This window comes from Hyla sarda, chromosome 2, assembly GCF_029499605.1.
Source record: "Hyla sarda isolate aHylSar1 chromosome 2, aHylSar1.hap1, whole genome shotgun sequence".
NCBI classification, from domain to species: domain Eukaryota; kingdom Metazoa; phylum Chordata; class Amphibia; order Anura; family Hylidae; genus Hyla; species Hyla sarda.
Window position 1 is genome coordinate 345,012,088 of NC_079190.1, and position 13,602 is coordinate 345,025,689.

The window sequence follows — 13,602 nt, forward strand, 5'->3', positions numbered from 1 at the left end:
GAACAACAGGGTCGGATACAGAATGAATGTTGTGCGAAAAGTATTCCACTATATTCTGCTGCAAACAATCAGAGTATTTAGGGTGTGACCAAAGATAAGGATTACTCCCCCAGGTATATGCTGGGGGAGAGGAAACCGAATCCTTAAGCTGTAGAGTTATGGCAGCACGGTCGGACCATTTGATAGGTTCAAAAGTAGAGAGAACAGAGGTAGAAAGGAGGGACCTGTCCAATGGGAACATATCTATGCGTGAATAGGAATAGGAATTGTGTACAGTCGAGAGAAAAGTACTTTTTCCATAGAGTGCTGGACCCTCCAGATATCATACAAATCCTCTTCAAATTGAAAAGATTACAGTGTAGAAGAGGGGAAGCGAGAGGTAGATGTAGTATCTAAAGTGGAGTCAGAGATAGTGTTAAAGTCCCCACATAGAATCAGAGACCCCCAAGGAGAGCTGCGCACAAGTTTTAGCAGGCGTCTTAAGAATCTGAGTTGGCCCAAATTGGGAGCATACAAAGCTACTATAGTTAATGGAGCGGCATTGATGACACACCGAAGGATTACGTGCCTGCCCAGTTGATCTGAAATCAGCTCTTTCTGCGTGAAGGCCACAGTGTTTTTGGTAGCAATCAAGACCCTTTTGGACTATAGTGGGAATGAAAGAAATGTGAAAATGAGGGATGAGTTAGGTGAGACGCATCCTTAGATACAAGGTGTGTTTCTTGTATACATAAAATGTCACATTTGAGGGTCTTTACTTCTTTCTATAGATGGGACCATTTATGAGGAGCATTTAACCCATTCACATTAAGGCTAGCAACAGTTATGGCTATAGAAAAATAGAAAGTTATAGTTATGTATAGCAGGATCTGAAAATTATGGGGACAGGACGCACCTCCCAACCAGCGTGCGCCTGTCAGTACAGGGCAGAATATGCACCATGGACCAAAAAAAGTGACATTGCCATAAACACAGACACAAACAGAACATAACAACAAAAACAGACACAAGACAGTAGCACAAAAAAACAAGTATGGCTTTAGCAAAACACCATCCATATTGGAGTAGGGGTTAGAGTCCACTCTGAAACTGCGGAACATGGGCAGCACACCAGAGCCCACAGACCACATGGGAAATAGTCACCACCAAAATCCAGCTACATCCAAGTCCTTCGGAATCTGTGTTACTCTAGTATCCTAGGGAGGTTCTCCAGGAGGTGGAAGGGAGATATTCCATAATCACAGCAAATATTCTCCTTCAGTCAGGGATCTGATAACATGAACAACATTGTCCCGCTTGATAAGGAGATGAGTTGGGAAGCCCCATCGGTATATCACTTTTGCAGAGCGCAGAGCGGAGAGCTGAAGTTATTGGAGTCAGGGCACAGCGGGCTTGAAAGCAGATAAATCTGCATATAGACATATGATGGTAAGGAGCTGGTAGTCCATTGTTGCGCTTTGAGACTTCCATTAGATGCTCTTTGACATGGAAGAAATGTACGCAGTCTAGAATATCCTTCGGAACAGTGTCGTCCAAATGCCTCGGGTGTGGGACATGATGGGCTCTGTTCACAATCAACTCCTGAGATGTACAATCAGGTAATACCGCTTTGAGGAGAGAACAGACATAGTCTGGAATATCCACCGGAGCAACCGCTTCAGGTTGTCCACTCAGTTATATATTGTTGCAGATGCAGTGGTCTTCAGCCACTTTGGCTTTTAAAGCTGCAGTGTCGTGCTCTGCTTCATAGTGCAAGTCAATGAGAGAGTTATGAGAGTCAACAAACTCTCCAAATTTGTTTTCTAAATTATCTCCTATCTCCTATATCTTGTAGAATGATTTGTAACGGGTGCACTAGCCTATGCATATCCTGGAGGAAAGTGGTGCGTAATAGGAGCAGCATGTCTCTCATGGTGGTATCTGTTAATGACTGGTTCAATAATGGGATGTCTGCAAGTGGGTCACCAGTGTCTGCTGTCTCACGTGCAAGGGAGGCGAAAGGCCTTACCTCCAGATGCTGTATTGTTGGAGAGAGCCTAGGCTCTGTTTAGCCGGGCTCAGAGAGGGTGAGGCAGCGGGAGAGTAGGCCAGAATCTCCGGGGAGAAGCAGGAACTGCACGGGTCAGGCCAGTCTTCCGGGCCGCTATGAGCAGGAGAGGTGAGTCTCTTTCTTGTTCCCGGAAAATCCGCCACAATCATGGATACATTCAGTGCTGTGTCAGAGGTTGATCTACGTTGCAGCGGAGACAGTGGTGCAGCCACGCAGTGCTCAGCAGTGCCATCTTGGGTAGAGGCCTCCCGTGGGGAAAAGCAAAATTTGTCCAGAGAACAGTGAATGAGCGGCTTCCTTTTCTTCCCCAGCATTGCGGGTAACTTTAGGTAATGGTACAAGGTGGTTGCAAGCGTTATATTAGTCGATTTAGCAGGCTGGAAAACGGAGCTCAGTTAGCGCGCGACCATGCACCTCAGCAGCTAGGCCACACCCCCCAAAAGAAAAGATTTTTAAAGTGACAGGTACACTTTTTAGCTACACTAATCTGTAAAGATACAGTATCTCTCATAAGTAAGTACACCCCTCACATTTTTGTAAACATTTTATTATATCTTTTTATGTGAAAACACCAAAGAAATGACAATCTGTTACAATGTAGAGTGCACAGCCTGTATAAAATGGTTTAATTTTTTCTGTCCAAAATAACTCAACACAAGCCATTAATGTCTACACCTTGACAACAAAAGTGAGTACACCCCTAAGTGAAATTGTCCACCATTATTTCCCAGCACTGCCTTAAGCCTCTTGGGCATGGAGTTCACCAGAACTTCACAGGTTTCCACTGGAGTCCTCTTCCACTCCTTCATGATGACATCACAGAGCTGGTAGGTGTTAGAGACCTTGTGCTCCCCCCACCTTCCATTTGAAGATGCCCCATAGATGCTCAATATGGTATGGATCTGGTTATAAGCTTGGCCAGTCCATCACTTGTACTTTCAGCTTCTTAAGCAAGGCAGTGGTCATCTTGGAGATGTGTTTGGAGTCACCATCATGTTGGAATACTGCCCTGTTGCCCTATCTTTGAAGGGAGGGGATCATAATCTGCTTCAGTATGTCACAGAACATACTGGCATCTTCCTACTGGCCTGGCTATCTTCAGCTCTCCCATAGAGATATATGGAGGGGGCGTGGCGGCCCCCGTTTCGTTTGGGGGTTGTAACATGCCGCTCCACGGCAGAGCCAGGGCTCCATGCAGGAGATTGTGTGATCTAAAAAGTTTCATTCCATGAGAAATCTCCTTTAACTTCTTTGGTCAACAGTGGCAAAGCTTTCCTGTGAAACTGCTGAATGGTTTTGGCCACCATGCTGCAGCTCAGTTTCAGGGTCCTGGCAATCATCTTATAGCCTAGTCCATCTTTATGTAGAGCAACAATTTATTTTTCAGATCCTAAGAGAGTTCTTTGCCATAAGGTTGAACTTTCAGTGACCAGTATTAGAGAGCGATAAGAAAGACCTGCTCCCCATTCACATCTGAGACCTTTTAACACTATTTAGTCACATGACATCGGGAAAGGAAAATGGCTAATTGAGCCCAATTTGGACATTTCCACTTAGGGTTGTACTCACTTTTGTTGCCAAGGTTTAGACAACAATGGCTGTGTATTGAGTTATTTTAAGGGGACAGCAAGATTAAAGGGGTATTACGCCCTTAGACATCTTATCCCCTATCCAAAGGATAGGGGATAAGATGTCTAATTGCCGGGTTCCCGCCACTGGGGACCCCGCGATCTCCCTGCTGCACCCGACGTTCATTTAGGGCGTCGGGTGCAGCGTCGGAGGCTTTTGACGTCATGACCCTGCCCCGCTCGTGACGTCACAGTCACTCCCCCTCAATGCAAGTCTATGTGAGGTCATGCCCACTCCCATAAACTTGCATTGAGGGGGCAAGGCCGTGACGTCATGAGCAGGGCGTCATGAGCCTCCGCCCCGCATTGCCAGTCATCCGGCGCGGAGCGAAGTTCGCTCCATGCACCGGATTTCTGGGTTGCCACAGCCAAGATCCTTTGGATAAGGGATAAGATGTCTAGGGGCAGAATACACCTTTAAACACTGTTATACAGGCTGTGATTTACATTGTATCAGAGTGTTATTTCTTCAATGTTGTCACATAAAATATATAATAAAATATTTTCAAAAATGTGAGGGGTGTACTCCATGAGATACTGTACATTATATATTTGAGCCTACTGTAGCTTTATGCATCTTTTTATATCCAGTATAATTGGCTTGTAATAGTTATGGATTGTTGTACATTTGTAAGACTTAACAAACCTCTTCTTGTTTATTAGGTAGCCTAAATGATGACGGAACACAAAAGAACTTCAACAGAAATTATGTTCTGATGTTCGGTGTGTTTGATGAAAGTAAAAGTTGGCAAAACGTTCCAGCAACAAATTTAATGTATACCGTGAATGGATATGTAAATGGAGCTATACCAGGTGTGAATTCACCCTAAGAGTACCTTAATATATACACTGTATTTATTGTACTGTCCAATGTTTGTGTTACGTAACTGTTGTACAATGATTTTTGTGTTTCAGCATTTACAGCCTACGTTGATGACAGAATTAGTTGGCATATACTGGGTTTGAGTTCCAAACCTGAATCTTTTTCTATTCATTTCTTTGAAAACTCCCTGGAGCAAAGGCATCATAGAGTCTCTGTAATAAGTCTTGCTAGCATGGCATCTACAACCGCTAACATGACTGTGTCACAAGCTGGCACATGGAAGATATCTTCTCTTGTAGAAAAACATTTTGAAGGTGAGGTTTTCTGTAATGTAATCACATGGCATACAATTTTTTTTTGGGTGTAACAAGTATTACACAAAAAAACACATATTGTTAAAAAGGGGAATTACTAGGATATGGAAATGTATTTTGTTCCTTATTATTAAATATCAGTTATTTGCCCATTGAACAAGAACACACTATTGTAATAAGTAGGACCTGGTCCTGCCGTAAGGCTTACGTTTTCTGTTGTTTGGCTGGCATTGTGCGTAGTTGTGGCATCGCCTATTGTCCTATCAGGGGGCTTGGACTTGTAGCCTATCATATAAGCTCTCTGCATTCACGCCCTTCTCAGATGCATATAAATTTCCAGTCAGCCTGCCATTCATTGCTTGTGTTTGTTTGTATCTATCAGCACTTGCTCTTATCTTGCACCTGCTGTGTTATACTATGTATCATTGAACCTTGGCTAGTGTCTCCTAACCATTCTCCTGTTTTCAGTTTCGGTACTGCGTTGCTCTCTCTGGTAAATATCCAGCCTGTTGACTCTGATTTTACATTTGTTTGTGCATTCCCTGTCTGTCTTTTAACTTTAGTTTTTGCCTGCAGCCCTTTGTATTTCAACCTTCTTTTCCTGACCTTTGTTCATTTATGTTTATAATTTTGACTTATGACACCCCTGCACCTTATTTCAGCGCAAGGACTGTCACCCAATTGTGGATCCGATATTTAGGGCAGATACGCAAGCAGGTAGGGATGGGGGTTCTGGGTGAGCTCAGGGATGCCCTTCCCTAAATGAAAAATATATACCTAAATAAAGTTGTAACATGTTTATATTTTATCCTTTTAATATATGTTTTTGCAACGTAATTTTTTAATATTTTATTAATATAATATTTTCTGGAGTGCTGGATCTTCATGAGGTGGAGCATCTTTACATGAATGTAAATACCCATTTCTGTCTCCCTGCTGCTGCATTAACCTATATGGTAAATGCTGGAAAGTAACCTGTATGGTGAAGGGGAGACTGAGGGTGACATGCACATTGCATCCAGTTTCCATCAGAAACATGTGACTCTGCTGGTGCCTTCATAGGTGAATAAACCACTAGACACCAGATATTAACCTTTGTACTACAGTAGACCACAAGGGGAGTAGGCATTAACCATTTAACACAAATAGACCCCCTGGATTGTGTATATTAATCCTTCTAATTCTAACAATAAACTACAAGGGTATCAAACATTAACCCTAGACCATCAGAGAAGTTTAAATTTAACTTTTCGCAACCCCAAACCATTAGAGAAGCTGAAATGAATATCTTAACTATCCCAGACCCCCAGAAAACTTTGATAATAGACTTATTTTTTCTAATTTATTTTTTGTTGTGTAAACAGGAAATAAAGCATCTTATAGTTTAAATAATACAGTCATAAATGAGGGTATTGATTTATATTCATCTATTTCTTTTATTAGCCGGCATGCATGGCCATTTGACGGTGGAGTCACGTGATGCCCCAAAACACAATACACCCAAAAAGTCAGTTTTTCAAACAAGGTACATTAAAAAGTGGGATTACTATGTAGCTGCAATTGAAGTTGACTGGGATTATGCATCTGGAACTTTAGAGAACTCTGAGAAGTAAGTATACAATTCTTCATGTATTAAAGGGAAACTGACAGGCTGCCAATATACTGGGTTATAGTGCCGGTGAACAGCATTAAATAGAGTGGTCACTTACCTTAATTGGTGGAGTATTTGCAGAATTAAAGGGGTACTCCGGTGAAAAACATTTTTTTTTAAATCAACTGGTGCCAGAAAGTTAAAGGGGTATTCCAGGCAAAAACTTTTTTTTATATATCAACTGGCTCCGGAAAGTTAAACAGATTTGTAAATTACTTCTATTAAAAAATCTTAATCCTTCCAATAGTTATTAGCTTCTGAAGTTGAGTTGTTGTTTTCTGTCTAACTGCTCAATGATGACTCACGTCTCGGGAGCTGTGTAGTTCCTATGGGGACATTTTCCCATCATGCACAGCTCCTGGGACGTGACATCATCATAGAGCAGTTAGACAGAAAACTTCAGAAGCTAATAACTATTGGAAGGATTAAGATTTTTTAATAGAAGTAATTTGCTAATCTGTTTAACTATCTGGAGCCAGTTGATATATATTTAAAAAAGTTTTTGCCTGGAATACCCCTTTAACCCCTTAAGGACGCAGGACGTAAATGTACGTCCTGGTGAGGTGGTACTTAACGCACCAGGACATACATTTACGTCCTAAGCATAACCGCGGGCATCGGAGCGATGCCCGTGTCATGCGCGGCTGATCCCGGCTGCTGATCGCAGTCAGGTACCCGCCGGCAATGGCCGACGCCCGCGATCTCGCGGGCGTCCGCCATTAACCCCTCAGGTGCCGGGATCAATACAGATCCCGGCATCTGCGGCAGTTCGCGATTTAAATGAACGATCGGATCGCCCGCTGCTGCGGGGATCCGATCATTCATAACGCCGCACGGAGGTCCCCTCTCCTTCCTCCGTGCAGCTCCCGGCGTCTCCTGCTCTGGTCTGTGATCGAGCAGACCAGAGCAGGAGATGACCGATAATACTGATCTGTTCTATGTCCTATACATAGAACAGATCAGTATTAGCAATCATGGTATTGCTATGAATAGTCCCCTATGGGGACTATTCAAGTGTAAAAAAAAATTAAAAAAATGTAAAAGTAAAAGTAAAAAAAAAGTGAAAAATCTCCTCCCCCAATAAAAAAGTAAAACGTCCGTTTTTTCCTATTTTACCCCCAAAAAGCGTAAAAAACATTTTTTATAGACATATTTGGTATCGCCGCGTGCGTAAATGTCCGAACTATTAAAATAAAATGTTAATGAACCCGTACGGTGAACGGCGTGAACAAACAAAGATAAAAAAAAGTCCAAAATTCCTACTTTTTTAATACATTTTATTAAAAAAAAATTATAAAAAATGTATTAAAAGTTTTTTATATGCAAATGTGGTATCAAAAAAAAGTACAGATCATGGCACAAAAAATGAGCCCCCATACCGCCACTTATACGGAAAAATAAAAAAGTTAGAGGTCATCAAAATAAAGGGATTATAAACGTACTAATTTGGTTAAAAAGTTTTTGATTTTTTTTAAGCGCAACAATAATATAAAAGTATATAATAATGGGTATCATTTTAATCGTATTGACCCTCAGAATAAAGAACACACGTCATTTTTACCATAAATTGTACGGTGTGAAAACAAAACCTTCCAAAATTAGCAAAATTGCGTTTTTCGTTTTCATTTCCCCACAAAAATTGTGTTTTTTGGTTGCGCCATACATTTTATGATATAATGAGTGATGTCATTACAAAGGACAACTGGTCGCGCAAAAAACAAGCCCTCATACTAGTCTGTGGATGAAAATATAAAAGAGTTATGATTTTTAGAAGGCGAGGAGGAAAAAATGAAAACGTAAAAATTAAATTGTCTGAGTCCTTAAGGCCAAAATGGGCTGAGTCCTTAAGGGGTTAAACAGATTTGTAAATTACTTTTGTATAAAAATCTTAATTCCAGTTATAATTGTTATTTTAAGTTACGTCGTAATAAAGAAAAAAATAAGAAAAAAATAAGACTGTGGTACAGGGGAGGAAACAGACAGTAGAAAAACCCTAGACAGGAATAGTAGATAGGCCCCTTGCTTCTACAAGTCGGGTGTAGCAAGGCAGCGGTGCCCGTGCTCTGCTCAGAGAGCAGAGCGGTCACACGCCGGCAGGCTCTCACATATGCATCACAGGGCAGACAGACCGCGCTGCTGCGGGGATCCGATCATTCATAACGCCGCACGGAGGTCCCCTCTCCTTCCTCCGTGCGGCTCCCGGCGTCTCCTGCTCTGGTCTGTGATCGAGCAGACCAGAGCAGGAGATGACCGATAATACTGATCTGTTCTATGTCCTATACATAGAACAGATCAGTATTAGCAATCATGGTATTGCTATGAATAGTCCCCTATGGGGACTATTCAAGTGTAAAAAAAAATGTAAAAAAATGTAAAAGTAAAAGTTAAAAAAAAGTGAAAAATCTCCTCCCCCAATAAAAAAGTAAAACGTCCGTTTTTCCTATTTTACCCCCAAAAAGCGTAAAAAACATTTTTTATAGACATATTTGGTATCGCCGCGTGCGTAAATGTCCGAACTATTAAAATAAAATGTTAATGAACCCGTACGGTGAACGGCGTGAACAAAAAAAAATAAAAAAAGTCCAAAATTCCTACTTTTTTAATACATTTTATTAAAAAAAAATATTATAAAAAATTTATTAAAAGTTTTTTATATGCAAATGTGGTATCAAAAAAAAGTACAGATCATGGCGCAAAAAATGAGCCCCCATACCACCACTTATACGGAAAAATAAAAAAGTTAGAGGTCATCAAAATAAAGGGATTATAAACGTACAAATTTGGTTAAAAAGTTTTTGATTTTTTTTAAGCGCAACAATAATATAAAAGTATATAATAATGGGTATCATTTTAATTGTATTGACCCTCAGAATAAAGAACACACGTCATTTTTACCATAAATTGTACGGTGTGAAAACAAAACCTTCCAAAATTAGCAAAATTGCGTTTTTCGTTTTAATTTCCCCACAAAAATAGTGTTTTTTGGTTGCGCCATACATTTTATGATATAATGAGTGATGTCATTACAAAGGACAACTGGTCGTGCAAAAAACAAGCCCTCATACTAGTCTGTGGATGAAAATATAAAAGAGTTATGATTTTTAGAAGGCGAGGAGGAAAAATGAAAACGTAAAAATTAAATTGTCTGAGTCCTTAAGGCCAAAATGGGCTGAGTCCTTAAGGGGTTAAACAGATTTGTAAATTACTTTTGTATAAAAATCTTAATTCCAGTTATAATTGTTATTTTAAGTTACGTCGTAATAAAGAAAAAAATAAGAAAAAAATAAGACTGTGGTACAGGGGAGGAAACAGACAGTAGAAAAACCCTAGACAGGAATAGTAGATAGGCCCCTTGCTTCTACAAGTCGGGTGTAGCAAGGCAGCGGTGCCCGTGCTCTGCTCAGAGAGCAGAGCGGTCACACGCTGGCAGGCTCTCACATATGCATCACAGGGCAGACAGACCGCTGAATATTGACGAGGAAGGGAAGAGTGGTGTGGTGACCCACGGGTGTATGGTGGGACCATGGGTGTAGAGGTGTGAGTGGTGGGATCAGATGGTATTAACCCTGGGAGCAAGAGTGTTTGGATGCCAGTGTGGTTTTAGGGTTCTGGAACACATCACGCCCGGTTCCTCCGCTATCCCAGTTGCTAGTAGTGAAATGATAGTCCACAACCAGTTATGGTCAAACCGAGGCTTTACTGATTATAAGACAGATGGAATTATCTTTACAGCTAAGGCCAGATTTCCCAGAGAGGTGGCCAGGACCCAGAAGGACCTCGCAGCTTGCTGGCCCAATATACTTGTAATTAACTTGACTTGAGATTGAACTTGACTATATGCAGGACTTGACTAGTTTCAGTGACAGCAGACCAAGACTTGAGACTTACTGGAATGACTGTAGCTTTAGTGGTCTTCCAGATGCTGATCACTTGCACTGAGATCTCTGGTGGTTGCTGTGCTCAGTAGCAGATGGTAAGAGTGAATTGTAATGGCCACCCCTTAATATAGTGGGGGGCTGGACTAAAGCTCATTGGTCAAGCTGCAGGTCATTGGTTAAGCTGGTGCTCTCTGGGAGAACATGTGACAACAAATCATGTGACTGCATAACATAACATGTGACAGACTTATACAGGTCCTTGAGACCTCCCACAGGCCCTTTGTACTACCTATACATTAGGATACTTTCTAGGCCTTAAAGTGATATACACAACATTATGGAACAACAGGGGGAGACCTTGCAGGAGAGCCCCCAGATCACTGAGGGTCTCAACCTGAAAGGGCCTAAGGGTAGTACAGGACCATGTCCTGCATTGGGACATTACAGTGGCAAACAAGCTTCCACCTCTATTGTGCAGAGAAGCACAATAATAAGGGGAAGACGAAACAGGATTAAAGGGGTACTCCAGTGGAAAACATGTTTTGTTTTTTTAAATCAACTGGTGCCAGAATGTTTAACAGATTTGTAAATTACTTCTGTTTAAAAATCTTAATCCTTCCAGTACTTATCAGCTGCTGTATGCTACAGAGGAAGCTCTTTTCAGTCTGACCACAGTGCTGACACTTATGTCCATGTCAGGAACTGTCCAAAGCAGGATAGGTCTGCTATGGGGATTTGCTCCTGCTCTGGACAGTTCCTGACATGGACAGAGGTGTCAGCAGAGAGCACTGTGGTCAGACTGAAAATATATTCGAAAAGAAAAGAACTTCCTCTGGAGCATACATCAGCTGATAAGTACTGGAGGGATTAAAATTTTTAAATAGAAGTCATTTACAAACCTGTTAAACTTTCTGGCACCAGTTGATTTAAAAAAAATATTTTCCACCGGCTCTCTTCTAAGCAGTTCATTATGTCTAACTCTACCTGAGGTGAAGAGTTTAAAGGGAAATTCCAGTACACAGCATCGTATCCCCTATCCACTGGATAGGAAATAAGTGTCTGATCGTGGAGGAGTCCAGAGTTTCCCTTTAAAGCAAGAGTCCAGCAAAAATCACTGTTAACATTTTGGCCATATTTGCTATTCATTTTGGGAACCATATTGCTCCTGTTACTATTGATCTTGCCAGATAATTGTTTAATAATGCATTTTTTTGTCACCTGTCTTTTTGCTGTTAGAACATACTGCCAACATCCATTTAAAAAAGTAGTCTATAAGCAATATACTGATAGCACTTTCACAGAAAAAATGGATAGTCCTAAAGAACTTGGAATGATTGGACCAGTGATCCGGGCACAGGTCAGGGACACAATAATGGTATGTATTGGCCTCTCTGTAACTTATGTTGAAAATTTTGTTTTGGAAGGATTTGAGAACACAGTTTTTGCTTCTGGAAAATGGGTTGTTGGATAAAGTGAAAGCAGACATGTCAGCAGGTAAACAGGGAGGTAGATTAGCTCATGACTAGTTCTTTCTAGCTCTCAAATGTAAGACATGTTAATATGTAATTGAGGTTTAAACCCTCAAGGGACAGTTACATTTTTGTATTTTAATAGCTATAACTCTTATTTTTTCATCTTCACACCCATGAGTGCTTAATTTTTGCGGGACTAATTGTAGTGTTTATCATTTTTCCACAACATATGCTCCAAAACCAAAAATAAATTTGTGAGGTGAAATTGAAAAAAATATATATAATTTTGCTAATTTGGAGGGCATTTTTTTTATGTCATTCACCATGCGGCCAAACTGACATGTTATCTTAATTCTTTAGATCGACACAATTACAATAATACCCAATTTGTATTCAAAGTGTTTTTATTGGGTTTTCCAAGTTTTAAACACAATTACAGCAACTACAATAAGTAATAAAGAAAAATAACAAACAAGAATTTAGAAACAATGAAAAGGATATTATAAATCCAGAAATAATAATAATACCCAATTTGAATAGTTTCCCTCAAGTTTTGCTACTTCTAAACTTTTTAGAATTTTTTTTTACCCTTATAACTATTTATTTTTCACCCCTATAACCTTTTGATTTTTTCATATACTGGGCTGTAGGAGGCTAAATTTTGAGTGTTGTTAAGGAGTGAAGTGCCCACGGATCATTTCCCAGACTGGCAAGAGCCCATCTCACTGCCTCCAATCATAGTTGGTTAGGTGTATAGAAGTAGGCACAGGGATTGTCTGTTCAATTGACCACTATGTAACTTCTACCTTGATGTAAATACAGTAAGAATAGTTTTTCCAGGCCTGTTGTTCCTGTGCATTGTGTCACGTAAAAAGCCCTTTCATTTAATGATCGGTGGGGTCTCAGGAGTTAAAACTGGAATGTTCATAGAGGCTTGTGTGATACATGTTATCATGTGTATTTCCAGGTTGTATTTAAAAACATGGCTAGTCAGCCCCACAACATTTATCCACATGGCGTGTCATTGCAACGATTCTTTAAAGGATATGTTCCAGACGGAATAGGTATGTCTGTTTACATTATGCGAATAATGGAAATTATGTTGTGTTTTTCTACATGCAAATTGACTGCAATATCATTTCTAACAATATTCTATATGGTGTTGTACAATGTCTCCCATAAGTGAGTAAACCTCCCATTTTTTTATATTTTATTATACCTATTAATGTGACAACAATGAAGAAATAACAGTCTTCTACAATGTAAAGTAGTGAGTGAACAGCCTGTATAACAGTGTTAATGTTTCTGTCCCCTCAAAATAACTCAACAAACACATTAATGTCTAAACCTTGGAAGTGGAAATGTTCAAATTGGGGCCCAAAGTGTGAATATTTTGTATGGCCACCATTATTTCCCATCACTGCCTCAAGCCTCTTGGGCATGGAGTTCACCAGAGCTTCACAGGTTTCCTTTTCTACTCCTCCCTGACAGCACAGAGCTGGTGGATGTTAGAGACCTTGTGCTCCTCCATCTTATATTCAAGCATGCCCCTCAGCTCCTCAGAAGAGTTTAGGTCTGGAGACATGCTTGGCCAGTCCATCACCTTTACCCTCTGCTTCTTTACCAAGGCAGAGGTCATCTTGGAGGTGTGTTTGGGGTTGTAATCATGTTAAAATACTGCCCCAAGGCCCTGTCTCCAAAGGAAGGGGATCATATGCTGCTTTAGTATGTTAGAGTACATGTTGGTATTCATGAGTCACTCCTGAACTGTAGCTTCCCAGTGCCA

At 40.6% G+C, this 13,602-nt stretch overlaps 1 protein-coding gene across 1 annotated transcript in view; it reads left to right on the forward strand.

Annotated features, from left to right (window-relative positions):
- The window catches only part of F5 (coagulation factor V), a 146,635-nt gene that overhangs the window by 54,063 nt on the left and 78,970 nt on the right, over positions 1-13,602 (forward strand). Inside the window, exons 5-9 of the mRNA XM_056558186.1 lie at positions 4,342-4,491; positions 4,594-4,815; positions 6,259-6,424; positions 11,581-11,719; positions 12,784-12,880. Of these exons, the coding sequence (XP_056414161.1) occupies positions 4,342-4,491; positions 4,594-4,815; positions 6,259-6,424; positions 11,581-11,719; positions 12,784-12,880 (774 nt within the window). The remainder of the gene's footprint in view (positions 1-4,341; positions 4,492-4,593; positions 4,816-6,258; positions 6,425-11,580; positions 11,720-12,783; positions 12,881-13,602) is intronic.